General features: G+C 46.1%; 2 protein-coding genes across 7 annotated transcripts in view; one reads left to right on the top strand and one right to left on the bottom strand.

Moving 5' to 3' along the window:
• LOC144132351 (set1/Ash2 histone methyltransferase complex subunit ASH2-like) overlaps window positions 1-11,538 on the bottom strand; it is a 75,655-nt gene extending 64,117 nt beyond the window's left edge. The window contains exons 1-5 of one of the 2 annotated variants that reach the window (XM_077664685.1): window positions 11,036-11,170; window positions 9,698-9,789; window positions 8,870-8,959; window positions 4,770-4,858; window positions 1,318-1,409 (exon numbers count right to left, since the gene is read on the bottom strand). In XM_077664685.1, the coding sequence (XP_077520811.1) occupies window positions 1,318-1,409; window positions 4,770-4,858; window positions 8,870-8,943 (255 nt within the window). In that variant the 5' untranslated portion in view covers window positions 8,944-8,959; window positions 9,698-9,789; window positions 11,036-11,170. Of the gene's footprint in view, window positions 1-1,317; window positions 1,410-4,769; window positions 4,859-8,869; window positions 8,960-9,697; window positions 9,790-11,035 lie in introns of both variants that reach the window. The other variant, XM_077664684.1, reaches the window with a different exon arrangement.
• Window positions 11,539-11,894: 356 nt separating this feature from the next.
• Window positions 11,895-17,538, top strand: part of LOC144132350 (uncharacterized) — a 69,173-nt gene continuing 63,529 nt past the window's right edge. For 2 of the 5 annotated variants that reach the window (XR_013314792.1, XM_077664679.1), the window contains exon 1: window positions 11,901-12,119. Coding sequence is in view for 3 of the 5 variants with exons in the window: in XM_077664679.1 (XP_077520805.1) it covers window positions 11,936-12,119 (184 nt within the window). In the remaining 2 variants the exon portion in view is untranslated. Of the gene's footprint in view, window positions 12,120-17,538 lie in introns of all 5 variants that reach the window. The other 3 variants (XM_077664683.1, XM_077664681.1, XM_077664680.1) reach the window with 3 other exon arrangements.

The following is a 17,538-nucleotide window of genomic DNA, read 5'->3' as shown; positions in this document are numbered from 1 at the left end:
ATTGGTCATTGGCCCTAATGCACAGAGTTATAGTGGCCGCATATGGTTAGTGCGTCTAACGTATTCCCACATTAGGCTCCACGGCACGCGGCCAGCTCGGCTGCCCAATAAGTGCTCGTGATGGTAACAAGGATAAAAATTGTAGGAGGCACTCGAGTTCTGCCCAAAGGGTACGACGCGATAGCGTTAAAGGGTTATTTCCAATTTACGTGACATTGGTCATTCTCTAACATTCTGGTTAACGTTAAAGGGTTAGCGTTAAAGGGTTAGCATTAAAGGGTTATTATTAGCATTAAAGGATTATTTCCTATATAAGTGAAATTGGTCATTCTCTAACATTCAGAGATCCCTGGGAGTCCTCATACCACTCCTGGAGCAGTGGTGCAGCGGTTAGGCAGTGCACCACTGCCCTGTTGCTGCCACTGGCAGGACTTGTGCGACCCAAGTTGCTCTTCCTGATGAACCTCTCACGACCAATCATTAATTCAACTGCCACCTACCACAGTGGTCAGTTTACTCACAATCCTGAAGGACAGTTGTGATGATGCCACAAAGGCACAGGAACCACCTACACCCTAGGTTGCTTTTATGGAGATTTTTGGTGGATTTTTCGCTCACAGTTAATACCGCCGCCACTGCTACTGACGACGGCGGTTTTCTCGCATAAATATTAGGTTCTGCACGAGAAATACAGGCTGGGTTAGTTAAAACTTCCTCTCTGTGGTGTTCGGACTATCGAAGTGAAATTTAAGTGCACTAGTACTCTTTCTCCATCTAAAATCTTCAAAATTTACTGTTTTCATTTTCACTGTCATGTTTGCGCTTCATTTGGTGCTGACTGTACATACACAAAAATTTTGGGACTAAAAAACAAATTCAAGAAAAAAAAGTCCTGGCCCGTGTCACTGGGTATGACGGGCTTGACTGTACATACACAAGTGATGAACTGCATTAAAAAAATTTTCACATAGACTGCTTCAGTTCTGCTAATCGTGCTCATGAACAGGGGTCAGTCAGCCAACGAATTCTGCTGGGACATGATTGGCTTATGTTACTCAAACGAAAAGCTTTAAGACTGGTTATGAAGCCAACTAGCTCCGCCACACTGTACTTTACATAAATAACGTCCTAGAATGTAAGTGTCAGTCAGAAATCTAATTTAAGCACTAACAGTTGGAGGCTGGGGAGGGAGCGGGGGGCACAGCCCCTCTGGTGAAATGCAACCAAATAATACTATGCCACACACAACTATAAAATTATGCAGCGGAAAAAAGTCTACACATAAGTCTTAAATGCAGCTGGGCACTAGGCACTCACCTTCTCTTTTGAAAACAATGTCCGGCTTCCTCCTGATGCCCTCTCCTTTTGTAACAAGTTGGCCAGTGCTGTCACACACATCTGGCTGAAATCTGAAAGTTCATGGAATATCGGTGAAAAGCATATTTCATTCAGGGAACCCCCCAGACAATGCATCCGCAACACGGCTAATTTTAATAGTAAACAGCCTTTATGCCATGACACAGAATTCACTGTGTACTGTACTAAGCTGTAAAATTTGTATAGTTTACAGTGCTGGTACAGTAACCTCTACTAGCTTCATGTGCAGCAATTATGAAGAAAGGCTGCTGGCCATGCTAAACCTTCGCAACGCGTAAATGGAGGCACGTGCAAGAAACAAAGACGCATAGCTAGAAACACTGGCTCCTGACACGAAAGGGTGCCAGTCATCAAAACTGGTGTGCTCCGTAAGCTGCCAGCATAGCAGACGTGTTAAGGAAGCCAACGGTCACCAAAACAAAGGAATATTTCAACGATTTTTTAATTTGTAGTTAGTACAAAGTAGAAGGAAAAGAACACTGTGAAAAAGGAAGAAACATCATTTTCATAAGCTCAATACTTTGGCAAACGACTGTTTGTCACACCGAACACAAGCTGTTTCATGGTGCTCTTCCTGTGCTTTCATTCTTGGTGCTTTCACCCCATCACCATGATTAATATATGTTGTGTATGTTTCATGTTCAGCAAATTCAAATTTCCATAGCACACAACGAATGCTACTTAGTTAACTTTACAATGACATGACAACTGCACTTGTTTTGTCATTGCTGAACAAGCAACACTTCTGGATGCCTGCACTTCCATGAGATGAAATGCATAACCAGTGGGCTTTGTGGTATACCGGGTGCATGAGATATCTGAGAACAAACAATGTTGATTTCAGGCACAGAACCATATCTTCAGCAGCAATAGACATACTGTATATACTCGTGCAATTTGTGCCCACATATAATTTGCGCACCCTTAATTTATCTCTCAAGTTTAAAAAGAAAACACTTTTACCAGCACATTTCACGCTCCCTGCTATGCCAGACCACCAGCGTGCATGTGGGTGCGGACAAGGCAGGCTAGGGAAGATCGGCATGGCTACGTTGCCAAGCGTGGCTTCAAAAGGTGCGAGTGGCAAGGGGAAGAATTGCGCGCCATTTACCCGGCTTGCTCGCGCTGGATTTCCCAGATGAATAGTTGCAGGAGCGAATTTCCGGTAACCGCTGGCACATGCCGGAATCCAAAACTACCGAGCCATTTGTTGTTCAATTTGCCGTTAGTTAGCCAAGCCACATGTGAGGGCGCCGGTTTATCACCTGTTATCTTCATTTGCCTCTGACCGCTGGCGTTATCACTGCACCGTTGCAAATTCACTGCTTCGAGCAATGCACATGCCATCCCGTGGAGAGCTACATAATATGGGCAGGATGGGAGGGCGTATGCATGAGTACCAGTAAGATAAAGCTGTTGCACACTTTTCTCTGGAGGGATATCGGTAAACTGCCACTCATGACCTGAGAGAACCTGCCATTTGCGCTCGACGACCCCATCCTTTTTCTTCTAGTTATTTCACACTCGTGATCTGTATCAGCTGTCAGCTGTCATTACCTGCCCTAAGTAGATGTATTCCGTCACAACTTCCAGGCTCTCGCTGCCAATTGTGAACTGTTGTTCCCTTGCTAGGCTGTTGAACATTACCTTGGTTTTCTGCAGGTTAATTTTTAGACCCATCGTTCTGCTCTGCCTGTCTAACTCATTGATCATGATTTGCTGTTCACCTCCTGAGTGACTCAGCAAGCCAATGTCATCAGCGAATCGCAGATTATTTAGGTATTCTCCATTTATTCTTATTCCCAACTGTTCCCAATTCAGGCCTCGGAATACCTCCTGTAAACATGTGGTGAACAGCATTGGCGAGATCGTGTCTCCTTGCCTGACGCCCTTCCTTATTGGAATTTTATTGCTGACTTTATGGAGGACTATGGTAGCTGTGCATCCATTAAAGATATCTTCCAGTATTTTCAGATAACTCTCTTCTACACCCTGATTCCGCAATGCCTGTATCACTGCTGAGGTTTCCTCTGAGTCAAATGCTTTCTTGTAATCAATGAAGGCTATATATAAGGGTTGGTTATATTCTGCGCATTTCTTCATCACCTGATTGATAGTGTGAATATGTTCCATTGTGGAATATCCTTTACGAAAGCCTGCCTGATCATTTGGTTGATTAAAGGCTAAGGTTGTCCTGACCCTCTTAGTGATTACCTTAGTAAATACCTTGCACGCAACAGATAGTAAGCTGATCGGTCCCTAATGAAGGCTCAAATATGTACATAACTCTCCTGCTCAAAGCATATAGAGGTGCAGCCAAAATAATAGAGGACGCTCGTCCATTGAAATTCTTCTTGTGCGTTCCGCAGGGAAAATTTTAAGATTCCTTGGGGCCTTGCGCGAGCATATCAGTGGCGTTTGCTGGTGTAGGTATTCAGAAACTTTTAATTTTTGCTAGATTAGGTGCGAAAGGAGCTTTATTGCTGAAGCGTGCTTCGTACTAGTATGGCATGCACAGCTCAAATTTGCCATGTACTCATAAAGGATCACTTTGTGCCCCATTGAAAAGGCCATGCTCTGCACACAACGGTGGGAGGAAATTTGTGCTGTGCATTTGTAACTGAAGTGTGCAGCATGGCTGGGACAGGAAACATTCAGATGAAGCTGACTGTGCTGTTCTTAAATGTGGCAATAAAATGGCCCTGAATAAAACATGAATAAAATGGCCCCACCAGCAAAGCAACTACAGTTAGCGAGGCCACCGTTCATTGTCATGACCATATTCGTGCTCCGCATGTATGCCTGAACACTGTGCTGTTAAAATGTGCTGGAAGTGCAAGAAAGCAACCAAGTTCAGTGCAGTGTATACACAGCCCATGAAAACGATCTGTACTGGCACACAAAACCCCTCCAGTCAGCCTGGAAGGGTTCTCTTCCAAAAACACCCCTATGACTTATAACTAGCTACAGCTTTGTTTTACATCCACAGTGCCCTTTGATAAACACTTTTCCTTCAACACTAGCACTCAAGTTTGTCAGGACACTGACCTAGCGCCTTTGAGTATGGCAAGTCAAGGTGCTCAGGAGGCACTGACAAAGTTCAATGGACACTTTCTCTGCAGGGCACAACACTCGGCTCTCCTTACACAGGCTTTCCAACTGACTTGACCTCAGAACCCGCACGTTTACTTTCAAATTCCACAGCTATTTCAGTCAAAATAGGCAAGAAAACATGGTGGCTGACGATAATGGACAGCATACACAACCTTACCATGTCTATTCATGATCTATTCAACTACGCAGCCAGTACGGCCACGATCAAGCCTGGGCACAGCAACCGAACTGCACAGCCACCACTCAAACAAAGGTAAAAAATGGAAAGTACAACTCACTCGACTGTTTTTTCGAGAAGCTTTCATTGCCACTTGGATTGCACAGTTTGCAGGTAAAGGTGTAGTTGGTCATGAATGGAAGTGATTTCCTGCAAAATACAAATTTACGTGCTCATCAAGAGCAATGCCATAACAAAAACACATTGACCGGGGCCAAAAGAGTGACAGCGCTCGATGTACAGCCCCTCAAACCCACCTCATGAGGTCACCTATGCCAATACATCTTCGTGCAAATATTCCAATATGCTTGTTATTCAGTTCATATTTATTCCGAGAAATTCATACTCGAGAATTTCGGAAAGTTTCCAAACATTCAGCAGCATGAAATACCGTCCAGACTTATAAATCCGACAATGACGAAACCACAGTAACTAAGCAAATTACCTGAGAATTGAGCATAAAGTGTCCGGAAAGCACTATAACAGCATCCTTTTTGCTTTCTTCAATATGGCTTATCACATGAACCGATCACACTGCTATGCTGCCAGGCTTGGACCTAGTGCGAAATTACACACGCGGTGAGAATAGCATGGCCGACCACCTGTCTCGAACAATCGCCAGAAAGCGCACAGTTTTATGTTTGTTCCCTCATAATGTGTAACATAGTTCACCAACATCCATGCCACTCATCCTGTCACCTTCACAGCTCTTCTAGTGCGAGCTCTACCATCTCATTTTGGACAACTAGTACATGCAGGAAAGCCCACTTGCAGGATTTCACATAGATCTCCCCAAGGTGTAACTGGCAGGGCAAGGTGTATTGCAAAAAAACTCCGCCTACCACTTGATGCATAGCGACCTGTTATGTGTGCGTTATAGCAGATGGGATGAGAATCAGAGGCCGAAAAATTGCCTGGCTTCTCAGCCTCGCCACTGTCGCCAGCTGTCCAAGCACAGCAGCGTGCCACTTTCCAATGCTCAGTCTTCTAAACTGCCTTGCTTACATCCGTGTTGTTCTTGCAGCACGCTGAAACTGGGCCGTTGTCATGGGCTGTTTAGGTGGGGAAGCAATTTATAACTTGACATTCAAATAGCTCAGGCATTGCTTCCAGTCCCTTAAATTTCAAAAAGATTTTACTATCCATCAGGTTAACTGTCATTGCTAATAATGTGTCAATTTCATTTTGTTCCTTATTTTGCACAATGACATTACAGGTTGTGTACTGCTTTACTGCTTCAAATGTTTTTTTTTTTTTCGCATGGCAAAGAGTCAGTCTAGTTTCATTATTTCAGCTGCAAAGACTATAGAGTATTTTGAAAAAATTGAGGTCAACAATATGCGCCTACTTTGCCTATTTAGCTTTTCCTGAAATAATTTTTCATACTGAACAGATATTCGAATCCATTATTCGAATGCATTTTTTCTTCATATTCATATTTTATTCATATTTGAAAACTTCAATATTCGCACACCCCTAAAGATAATCCAGTCTACCTGACTGAAAGACCACACCCGACCAGACCACATATATAACATTCTGCATGTCAGTAGACGGAGCTTTTAATTACAACACACTACGACGCCAACTTTCTCCCTAAATATGCAAAACAAAGAAAAGGTAGCACTCTTGAGGGCAGCATTCCTCAGCAGCGACCATCAGACCATACAGGTGTTCTATACGAAATTAAAAACATCCGTTCCCTGCTTGATTCAATGTATGCAACGCTTGCAACAAGAAATGGCCAGATATGCACTAAATTTGGAATGTGTACTGAACTTTACCAAGACGTGGAGCTACATCTGCAGAGTCTGTGGCAACAAGGAAGCAAGGCTTCACTTAAAAGCCGGAGCTGCCTAGCTGTCGAACGTTCGCTGCTGAAAAATATTTCCATCAGTCAAAATCATTGCCTACCTGTAATGCTCTAAAAGAAATGAGCAGTGCTAAAATGTGCACTGCTGATTAACATTGCTACTTTGTATGCCTGCTCTCTTCTTGTGCCCATGCAACCAATTTTTGTGTTCTGATTGTCTAGGCAGCCAGATGTGGCGGTGTATGTGCTGAGCTGAGTGGCTGAAAAACCTAGCCCATGTGTATGTGCGCGAATACGCGCTGCGACATCTACAAATGCAAATACTATAAGCCAGATAAAAGGTCGCGTTTTCTCACCATGCGTTTGTTTCCCTTCTTTCTAGGCGGGATCAGAGCCACCTCTCCTGCAGCACGCTGCCAACAGCCAAATAGTGATATACTCATATCTCTGTGCCACAGCACACAACACGACTTGCAATGAGAGGTTCTTTGCCTAAGGCAGCACACTCGCACAAACGCTTTAAAGCAGCTTCAAGCAGCACAAGGCTAGCGTGACCGCCGATCATCGTTTGGGCAGCCATACTGTAGTGCCCCTGTCGGCCTCGCGCACTGCAGTTTCAGCGATACATGCGGCATCATCTGGGAGCTGCTGTGGCAGAAAAGTGGCTGTTTGGATCAAATGCCAATGTGCTCCGAACACATCATGGTTTTCCATAACAACAAAAACGCATAGTGAAAGGAGAAACTCTATTTACTGTTGCATTTCTGATTGTCATAACAGCTACAAGAAGAACGCCGGAAAGCTGGCCAAGTTTTTTCAATTCCCATGGGCTTGTACGAGAGCGAAATGAGAGTGCTGGCCCAGAGCTGTATGGCAGGCCAATGTTTTGCTTATGATGCACTCTTCCTAGAGCGTGTGCATAAATCTACGTCCACACCTTGCAATCAGCTTCCATCTGGACCAGAGCTTATGGCAACCACTGCGAGGAATGCGGACATGCAGCAGTAGTAAGTTTATTTTTAAAAATACACAAAGAAAAGAAACCAGCCACAGCATTTGCTATCAAGAGAGCAGCAACTGCTAGGAAGGGCAGGGGAGAACTATGACCACCGTTTACAAAACACAAAAAGTAAAGTTTGTGTTGCTCATGTGCTAGTGTCCAGGCACTGTCCAAGACATAGCTTACATGAGTGACGTACCACTATCTATATTTACAAAAGATAAAAAAGTTCTGTATATACAAAGCCACATAGTGTTCTGAGCATGCGCAGCACAAGTGGTCAGGTGGGGTGCCCGACTGTACCGAGTGATTGTACCGAACAACATGCACACTCCATCCCATTATAATCACGAGGTAACCAAAGAAATAGGGAACCAAAGCACTCAACCACATTTTCATCACATCGGTGCTTTAAGTAAAACATTTCTCACTTTTATCACCTATAACCCTGTGCACCACAGATCAGACAGACAACTATATACAGCCATCAAAACCAAGGAAGCATGGGGAAATGTTTCTATGTTATTTGATTTGTGCTGTTGATCAATGATAAATTAGTAGTGCCATCATTTTATGGCTGAAAGATAAAATTATGTTGCTAACTTCCACTGATGAAAGCCACAAATTAAAGAATCTGGGGGACACTTAAGCTCCGCCTTAAAGGTATGACGCGGTAGCTTTGTAGACGTAGCAGGCATCCCGATTACGTGGTGTAATTAAGAAAACGAGCAAAACACAGATCCACAACATAAAATTGTATTACTCACAAGACTGCGAGGCGAACATAAAGAACGCACGGCGAACACGGGCCGCACGATGCTGCCTGGAGGGAAAACTGATTTGATCAGTAAAGTCACTGCGCGCTCAGCGTGAACACGGATGGCGCCCAGCAGCAGCTGTCTCGTCTCCCACTGCACTGCCACCGGCGATGGTGCTTTCACAGCTTTAGTGCAGCAGCGTGCCATGGTGCGTCTTAGTTGTGACAGGCACCGCATGCCAGTGCCACTAAACCAATAAGGTGCACCGTGCTACCACACCAGCCGACCAATCCGGGATTTTTGTTCCGGTCAATGCCAACAAGAACGCTTTTTCTGCGAAACGAAGCCGTTAATTAGCCATTGCTTAAAAAACACAGAAACGTTTCTCTCTGTTTTCCTTGGTTTCGGTGACTGTTGGACGCATGTCATAAATAGTCCCTCATTTCCCTACCCTTGTCTACTCTACAGATATTTTCAGTGCATCAATACTGAAAATGTATACAGGCATGCCAAGCTATACATTGTCATGAATAAGCCACAGTGTATCCTGATGACAGGTTATCAATTGGAACACAAAGCCAGTGACTTACCCGAGAGGTATTGATAAGCATACATCATGGAACCACTTAAGGCAGGCAATGCACTGGACTTCAATGAGGTTCATGTTGCGCCCGATTCGACTGAAAAATAAAACAGAACAATTCATGAATGCAGTGCAATAGCAATGTCCTTACATGGCTGCGCCTGGCAAAATTTCGCGGCTGAAATTCTCCTGGCTGATTGGCTATAGAAGGTTGTGTGACATTTTCCGATGAAAACAGCTATGACTGATTTTTCGTACTCTCATGCACAGAGTTTATGCTCTCACGACCGTCTTTTGGCAAAGTGCCACTGCTAAAGAAAGGTCAGCACTGCATGCGCCACAGTGCTAACAAGAAACTAGAATGCTGTTCAAACAGCCAGGCACTGCAAGCATGGGAAGTATCTGGACGATATTTTTGAAGTAACCTTCATGCAGGTGAGCCAAATATCATCCAGCATTCCAGCGCGACGAAATCGTGGCATGGAATTTCAGCCACAATTTCAGACAAACTAAGTGCACACCACTGGGAGCTTACTCACAGCAAATATTATTACAGCGCAAGATGACTTCACTAGCCAGCTCAATACCTGGGAACATCAAAAAACTATCTGACCGAAGCTTAGGTGATCCTTCTTTCCAAGTCAACAGAGCTTAGCTTATCCTAGCGCAAACTATAGTTCACTGCTCCCACTTTTAGCTGAGTCAAGGATTAAGATCTTTTACTTCCTTCAAGGTTCTCACTAGCTGCGAGGGGCCACAAAAATAGCAAAGGAACTACTCTCATGCTGTGTCACTGGCAAGTACTTCATCCTGATATGACCAACATGAACAGTACCTGGAGAATCGGGGCCAAGTGACAGACCTGGTCTCTTTCACCCTCAGTAGCCTATCAAAGGAGAGCGCTGGGAGAATTTCACCCAGGAAATTCTGCCAGAAGAATAGACACCGCCTTCCTTCAGATTAGCAGTTGACATCTAAGATCTGCAACGTTCTGAAACACTAGTAAAACATATTGAGAAAATAAGACCTTAGCACACTACGCAAAAAACTCAATACAATGCCATTAGCGAAAAACTGTTTGCCAAGCTTCCATCACGTAATGCTCACAGAACTGAAACTAATGGTGTCTTCGGTTGACGGCACTAATAAAGTTTTTTCTGTACGAACAGCTGAGACGAGCACGACACGGGTGCACGCCACCAAAGAGACCGACAATGATGCATGGTGCAATCTCATCATGCAGTGTGTGTGAGCAGATGCCATGACAAGATGATGCTGTTGATGTAGAGAATTTCACTTTGCAGTGACCAATAGGGAGTTTCAACAAAGAGAAAATATATATACGAAGCATCTCAAGTAGCAAATTTTAAAGAAATGTTGAATACGATAGCAGCTTCAATGCATTTATTTGCACTGCAATAATGCAGCTGCCTGCCTGACTGACAAGCTGTGTGCCCTGCCCTTATGAGAAAAATGAAGGTGTATTCGTCCTGCTAGTCCACCCGTAGCTGATGCAGCGAGCTTTGTAAGATTGTACTATTTGTCAACCTATACACACGTTAAAGGATATGAATAAAGTGACAATGTGGCGGCGAGCCGAGATCGGCAACAGGTATTTCCAGTGGTTACTATACCTGTACAGCATATGAATCAAAAAGGCAAGTGCAACACCTGCACCATCAGCATTTCACCAGCATGCTGGTGGGACCCGTGTTCCGAACGTCTGGTTCAAGCACGGTCCCATGCAATGTTACTGCAGAAGACAGAGTGAGGAAAGCGTGAGCCACTTCCGTCCCGGCTAATTAAAAATCCTCCGCTAACTCCGTACGCCATCCGTTGTGAACGTAACTGAAGGATGGATTGCGCTACCGTCTGTAATTCGTGGCCTTGGTTTTCACCCCCATCCCCACCTTCCCTGCTGAAGAGCTTGTTACGAACTGTACAGCGTCGGCCACTCTTGAGGATGGCCTCTGAGATTTTCGATTTTCGGAGGCCACGGTGAACACTACACTCTGGGAGTGTATCGCACGTTCGGCTGAGGTACAAAGGGGCGTACCGCTCGTGTCGTATTTGCCGGACACACCATAAGCTACGCTACACGTCTCGCATAAATGGTAAAGGAAGAGAGCGGTTCATGCAAGAAACAAGCACTCATTTTTCCTCGGCGTGTTACCAATAGCACTGCTGAGTGGAGCTCCTCGAGCTATCAGAGGCCGATTTTGAGCCTTTGGCGGGATCCAGGATGTCGGCAGTCTGCGCGCATTGGTCGCCGTTTGTGGCCTCCGACGAGGCGGGCTCTTCCAGGTTCGATTCCTCCTCCATGGGGATGTCCCTGGCTCCGCTGTCGCTCTCCTTCATCACTTTGTCGGCGTCGGATTCAGTGCTGCTCGTTTCGTCAGCTACGTCGTCGCCCTTTGTAGTGCCCTGCGAGTTATCATTCGTGTCCGCGTTTTCAGGCCCCTTGCACACAGACAGCGCCGTGCTCCGCTTTTCGGCGCTCAAGCTGCTCGACGAAGTCTGCTCACTTGACTCCGCACTCATTCTAGGAAAACTGACGCATTCCGCTGGCAGCTAAGGTCCCAAGTACTGTCGCTACACTTCGACGCAAATAGGGGCCCTGTTGAAAAAGACGATCAGTTAAGCGACAGCACAGAAAGTTAGCGCCATTTTAGACGCTTAGCAGTTGGTGGCTCCACTTCGTGGGCTAAAATAAAACAGCATTGTTGTTTCATAAGAATGATTATTTCACGCGCGCGTAAAGTAAGAAAAAAGAAAAATCTACACAAATAACTTACAATAATTTTAACTTTAATTTTTTGTATATCCAGTCACGCTCACAAAAAAAAAAAACAACTAATTGTCGCCTATAAGGCAACTATGCCTTGCAACATCAAACTTAACGATCATGAACTGGAAAGGAAAAGTTAACATTAAATATATATATATTTTACCGCACCTTACAAATTTAATAGGTAACTGCTTATTCTCACTTTTTCAGTATCGTTTTCGCTTGATAGTTTTTAGCAGTGAGAGGACGCCACGGGTGACAGGCGCAGCTATGGTTTGATCGACTATGGAAGGTTGCTGCTCCCGAAAAAACACAGGTTATAACATTTTGCTCCGCGCATCTAATTCAGCCCCCTCTAAAGCTAATTTAATCCTCGCCCCGAACGACCGAGCGCTGTCATTTTTCAAGCGTTGGAATGTGAACAGTACGTGTTGGTGCATTGTTATCAGCATGGTTATCTTCGTAACAGGTAAAACGCTCTCATCTCGTTATTTGTTTTCTAAGAATTTGTTCTTTGCATTCGTACTGCAGCCAACTGTGCATCTAATTTCATTTCCCTCTGCACTTTATTGTGTAAACCCGTAGTAAACAATCCTGGTGTGGGACTTTGCCACTTTACTACAGTGTATAATGTGCTGCGCGCTTTACAGGAGGCTTCGGTGAAGTGTTAACGTTAGCCCCAGCAGGAATTGTATAACGCCGCAAATAATCTTGGATACAGTACCACGTGCATATGTGTTTACATCTTGCGTATATCTATGCTAGTTCTGATGTATTCACAAAGGGAAGATGCAAATGGAATCACTGGAGACCTACTGGTGAGTCGCGCTCAAGACCAGCTTTTTTTTTTTAATTGGAAGACTTGCCGTGTGGCATAAAAAAGAGTGTCTGTAAACTAAAGTAGGTCGTGGAGGCCGTTCTCTTTCAGCAACCTAAGCAGACTGCGGCTCTTAGTATGCATTGAACACTATCAACATATGTCCACAGAACCCGTACGTACACTTAATTCTGCAGTCACTTATAAATCTAGGGTGTCTCACCTAAAGACTTTACAGAACTTTTTAAAAATAGGCTTTTTTTTTTAGTTAGAAGAGCGCTTTTTTCGGCACAGCATTGTCAGCGGTGTAGTACATCAGCAAACAGCTAAGACATGCTGACTAGCAGGCTTAATTGTTAACCAATATTGAATAGTTAACTTTTTAAATATTACTGTTAGCTTCCTTCATTGTTGAGAGGATGCAGCCAGAATTTGTTGGGCCGTAGCGCCGAGGGCAAGCGCGTTTTTGTAATTACTTAAAGTGGGCTACACGCCTCTCAATAATTAAGGAGCATACTAATAATAGTTGAAAGTTATAACTATTGAATATTATAGTTAACCATCCTGCTGGTCAGCACGTCTTAGCTGCAGTGTATTCTGATGTTCTACACCGCTGATAATGCTATGGCGAAAAAAGCGTTCCTCTAACTAAAGAAGCTTTCATGTAAACCTCCTTCCCTGGGTGGCTCAGCAGACTTGGACCTTACTTGTTTTGTTGTGACATACCTTCTCAAGGTTAATTGGTTTGTTCATAGAAGGTTGTGGCCAAGTACTACACCAGGGTGGCCAAGCCTGTTCTGGTGAGGGAGTGCGTTGTCGGCGTTTTTTTTTTAACCCGGTGGAGAATTGCGCGGCCCCAGGATTTGGGCCCCGGTCCTCTTGCACGCGAGGCGGACGCTCTACCTCTACGCCATCGCTGCCTGCAGGTATAATGCGAAGGCAGGATAACCGCTGATCCCTAAGTGTAACGGAGTGGATTCCAAGAGAAAGAAAGCGTAGCAGGAGGTGGCAGAAGGTTAGGTGGGTGGATGAGATTAAGAAGTTAAAGGGTGGATGCAGCTGGCAAAGGACAGGATTAATTGGAGAGACATGGGAGTGGCCTTTGCCCTGCAGCGGGTGTAGTAAGGCTGACGATGATGATGACCTTCTCAGGGCATCTGCACTCTTCTTCAGTTCATTATTTTGTTCATGTTATCGTTTCCTGTACTGTGTCCTTGAAAGCTTCTTGCGAAAAGGCATCATGCCTCCTGAATTAGTGATCAAGGCATACTCCAGTCATTAAACTACGCAGTAGTGCAGTCAAAGCTCTTTCTGGATGGTAGCGCGGCAAAATAATATAGAAATTATGTTAATCATCCTGAATTTCTTCGATTCAAAAAACAATCTCGTCACTTTTCTTCGCAAACATGACCAAAAGTGTAGGATGACAGCTGTTACTCTTTTTCAAAAAACAATCTCGTCACTTTTCTTCGCAAACATGGCCAAAAGTGTCGGATGACAGCTCTTACTCTTTCCCGCTACAGCATGCTTTCGGCCAGTCTCCTGGAGCACGGGAGAAGGAAAATCACTCGAGGGGCTCGAGGGAGAGGCCTGCGTGATCACGTGCAGTGTATATGCCATGTCATCAATGACTCCTCACAAATTATTCGCAGCACATCTGCAAGCATGGGCATTCACACCTCCACCTAGGCCCATGGAAAAGGCCTAGCTTACAATGGATGTATACTTGGAACGGGGAGAGAGGAGGCCAAGGGACCCTTCTTTTAAATCTCTCCCCCCCCCCCCCCCCCTTTGTTGGCAGTGCACTTGGTCAGGGCCATAAGCTCTGCATGTTAAAAGGTATACTTGTCCCCTCCCTACCCCCCTCACAAAAAAAGAAAAAACTGGCTACATGCTTACCTGGGCAATATCATGAAGAAACGGTTAACGGGGTCATATTTTTGAGACTCAAACTGTTTGTTGCATGTTTGTTCGCTATGCATCTCGGAACAACTGGGCAAGATACGAGTTCTGACCATATGGCATACGCAACACCGGCGTGCTCGCGATTCAGGAGGACATATAGCCGACGGTCACGTGCTTGATAGCGACTGGTGGTCGATAAAACTGTCTTTGAAAGGCTTGGAAACCCACCTTGCCGTAGGGGTGGATTGGCCTGGCCCTTCCGGGCTCTCGCCACTGCGGTATCTGTTGCTAGAGCCAGCTTCGGCGGATGCAGTTGTTGCGGCGCGCGTCTCTCCTCTATTTCAGTTTGTCCTCTTTCAGCTCTCCTCTGTCTGCACGTGGCAGCGATTGTGGTTCAGCTTGAGCCAGCGCTTTTCATTCGTGCTTCAGTCGCCACAACCGCTGCGCCGTGAGAAGTCCCTGCAACTGATGGGTGCTGTGTTGCCAAATTTGGCCACTGCGCCCATATCTTCTAAGCCTGGCGGCACGGGGAAAGGAGAATGAACGCGTTACAGCTGCCGATGCACCCCCTAAATGGGTTAAACAAAGTTAATACAGCTTTCGGTGCAAAAATGCGGGCCGATAGCGGAATGGTGACGCTGTATTCGCCATCCCTGGTCGGCTGCGAAGATAACCTGTATGCGTGGTGTGCACCTAGACCATCGCTGTCCTACGCTGGATGCTATAGTAATTAAGCATCCTTATACCATGCAGAGCGGTATGACTTACCTGGTTACTTTTCGCACAGTGTTCTAGAAGGCTCTGCATCAGTGAAATTGGCGGTCTCCCCGTGAGGCTCTAGAAGCGGTTGCCGCGGCGCGGAGCTGACGTAGACTCGTGGAGCAGCAAACGGCGAGACGTCGGCGCGCGCGGCGCGGCCACGTGGGGCCGACCAGACAACCGCGCTGTTTGTTGTGGCGTTATCACTTAATTATCCCATTTTGTAGCGAAAGCCACACTAGGCTAGTCTGCGGCGCATTTCGGTAATAAAAACGCAGCCGCCGCGCCCGGGTCGAACCCGGGAACTCCGGTTCAGTTCCCGGGTTCGACCCGACCGCGGCGGCGGGGTTTTGTGGAGCCTAAACGTTAAGGCGCCCGTGTGCTGTGCGATGTCAGTGCACGTTAAAGATTCCCAAGTGGTCGAAATTATTACGGAGCCCTCCACTACGGCACCTTTCTTCCTTTCTCCTTTCACTCCCTCCTTTATCCCTTCCCTTACGGCGTGGTACAGGTGTCCGCCGATATATGAGGCAGATACTACGCCATTCTCCTTTCCCAAAAACCAATTATTATTATTAATCAGCGTCGATAGTCGCTAGACAGTTGCCAGAACCACAGGTGCACCGCCGCTTCGCCGCGTCACCTCAAAATTCAATTTTCTATTTTCATTTATCAATTTCCTCTTTCTTCCTTTTCCTTTCCTTTCCCTCCCTCCCTCATTCATTCGCTTGCGGCACGGTTCGGGTGTCTTCCGAGATATGTCAGATGGTTACTGTGCCAATTCCTTTCCTAAAAAAACGAAACAAAACAAGTGAGCCGTCGGCGTTCATTGGCGTTGACAACGTTGTAGAGGCCGTTCATTTTCACGAAAGGCGCACAACTGGCGCCCTGGGCCAGCGGACACTTCAATTTCGCTTTCATATACGTGGCCTGGCGTTGGTGTCCAACTGCAAAAAGCTGCTTTGATTGCGTTCCATTCCTTCCTTCCGCACACTGGAAAGGCAGCGCGCCCACCCTGGCGAGAGGTTGTACACCCAATGAACGCTGCGGCCAATTGCTGCAGTGTCGTGTGTCTGCCACAACGTTGTCAGAGCTAATGCATGCATCCCACATCTCTCTCTCTCTCACCACCGCCACGTACCTCAAAACACAATTGAAGCGTCCATTGACCCAGGAAACCAGTTATGCGCCCTTCCTTTCCTGATTCCCTAGGTCAGTTATGCGCCCTTCCTTACCACATTTCTTATTGTGTAAATAGTGTATAGTACCTCTCCCCGCCCGCCGCGGTGGCAGTGGTTAAGGCGCTCGGCTACTGATCCGGAGTTCCCGGGTTCGAACCCGACCGCGGCGGCTGCGTTTTTAATGGGGGAAAACGCTAAGGTGCCCATGTGCTGTGCGATGTCAGTGCAGGTTAAAGATCCGCAGGTGGTCGAAATTATTCCGGAGCCCTCCACTACGGCGCCTCTTCCTTCCTTTGTTCTTTCACTCCCTCTATCTTTTCCCTTAGGGCGCGGTTCATAATAATAATAATAATAATAATAATAATAATAATAATAATAATAATAATTGGTTTTGGGGGAAAGGAAATAGCGTAGTATATGTGTCTCATATATCGTTGGACACCTGAACCGCGCCGTAAGGGAAGAGAAAGGAGGGAGTGAAAGAAAGGAAGTGAGAGGTACGTGCCGTAGTGGAGGGCTCCGGAATAATTTCGACCACCTGGGAATCTTTAATGTGCACTGACATCGCACAGCACACCGGCGCCTTAGCGTTTTTCCTCCATAAAAGACAGTTTTAGCTATGCGTACGCAAGTGCTTGCGTACGCAAAGCGCTACGGCGCTGCGTGCGTTATGCTGTCCGCTCCAAGCGTCCCTTAGGCGCACGTAGCGCCATCTAGTGACAAGACGTCAAAGCACACCAACGCTCGGTTGAAGAAAATTTCATCCGTAATTACTGATAACTAGTGCGAGCGAATTCGGAGCCTTTTTTGTTCGAAGAAGAAAAACTATGTTAATCGAAGAAAATGTAAGAACTGGCTAAAAGCTAGAGAACTGCTTCGCCAGGTGTCATTGCTACGAGAAAAACACACTGCTGCTAGTGTGCCGAGGGTGCGCGCTCGCGTGGTCGCTGCGGTGGCTGCGGTAATGCCTTCCTGCAGCCACCGCGTGGTGGCGCTGCCAGTCGCTAAGGTGCCACCACGCCGCGTTCGCTGCCGAGGCAGCGTAGGTGCGGCAAGTCTGGCGTTGGTGCGCTGCGCTTTTCACTACGAAACCCTGTCTCTGAACGCTTTGAGAGCACTTTTGGCATAAAAACACTAATGGCTGCAGATAATCTTACCGGCCCGGCATTACCAGGAGAAAGTCCTGGACTGAAACAGCGCTCGCCGAAGCGTTTGACACGTACCAC

Source organism: Amblyomma americanum, chromosome 5, assembly GCF_052857255.1.
Source record: "Amblyomma americanum isolate KBUSLIRL-KWMA chromosome 5, ASM5285725v1, whole genome shotgun sequence".
Lineage (NCBI taxonomy): Eukaryota > Metazoa > Arthropoda > Arachnida > Ixodida > Ixodidae > Amblyomma > Amblyomma americanum.
The sequence above is the reverse complement of the archived record's forward strand: the minus strand, read 5'-3'. Positions and strand labels throughout refer to the sequence as shown.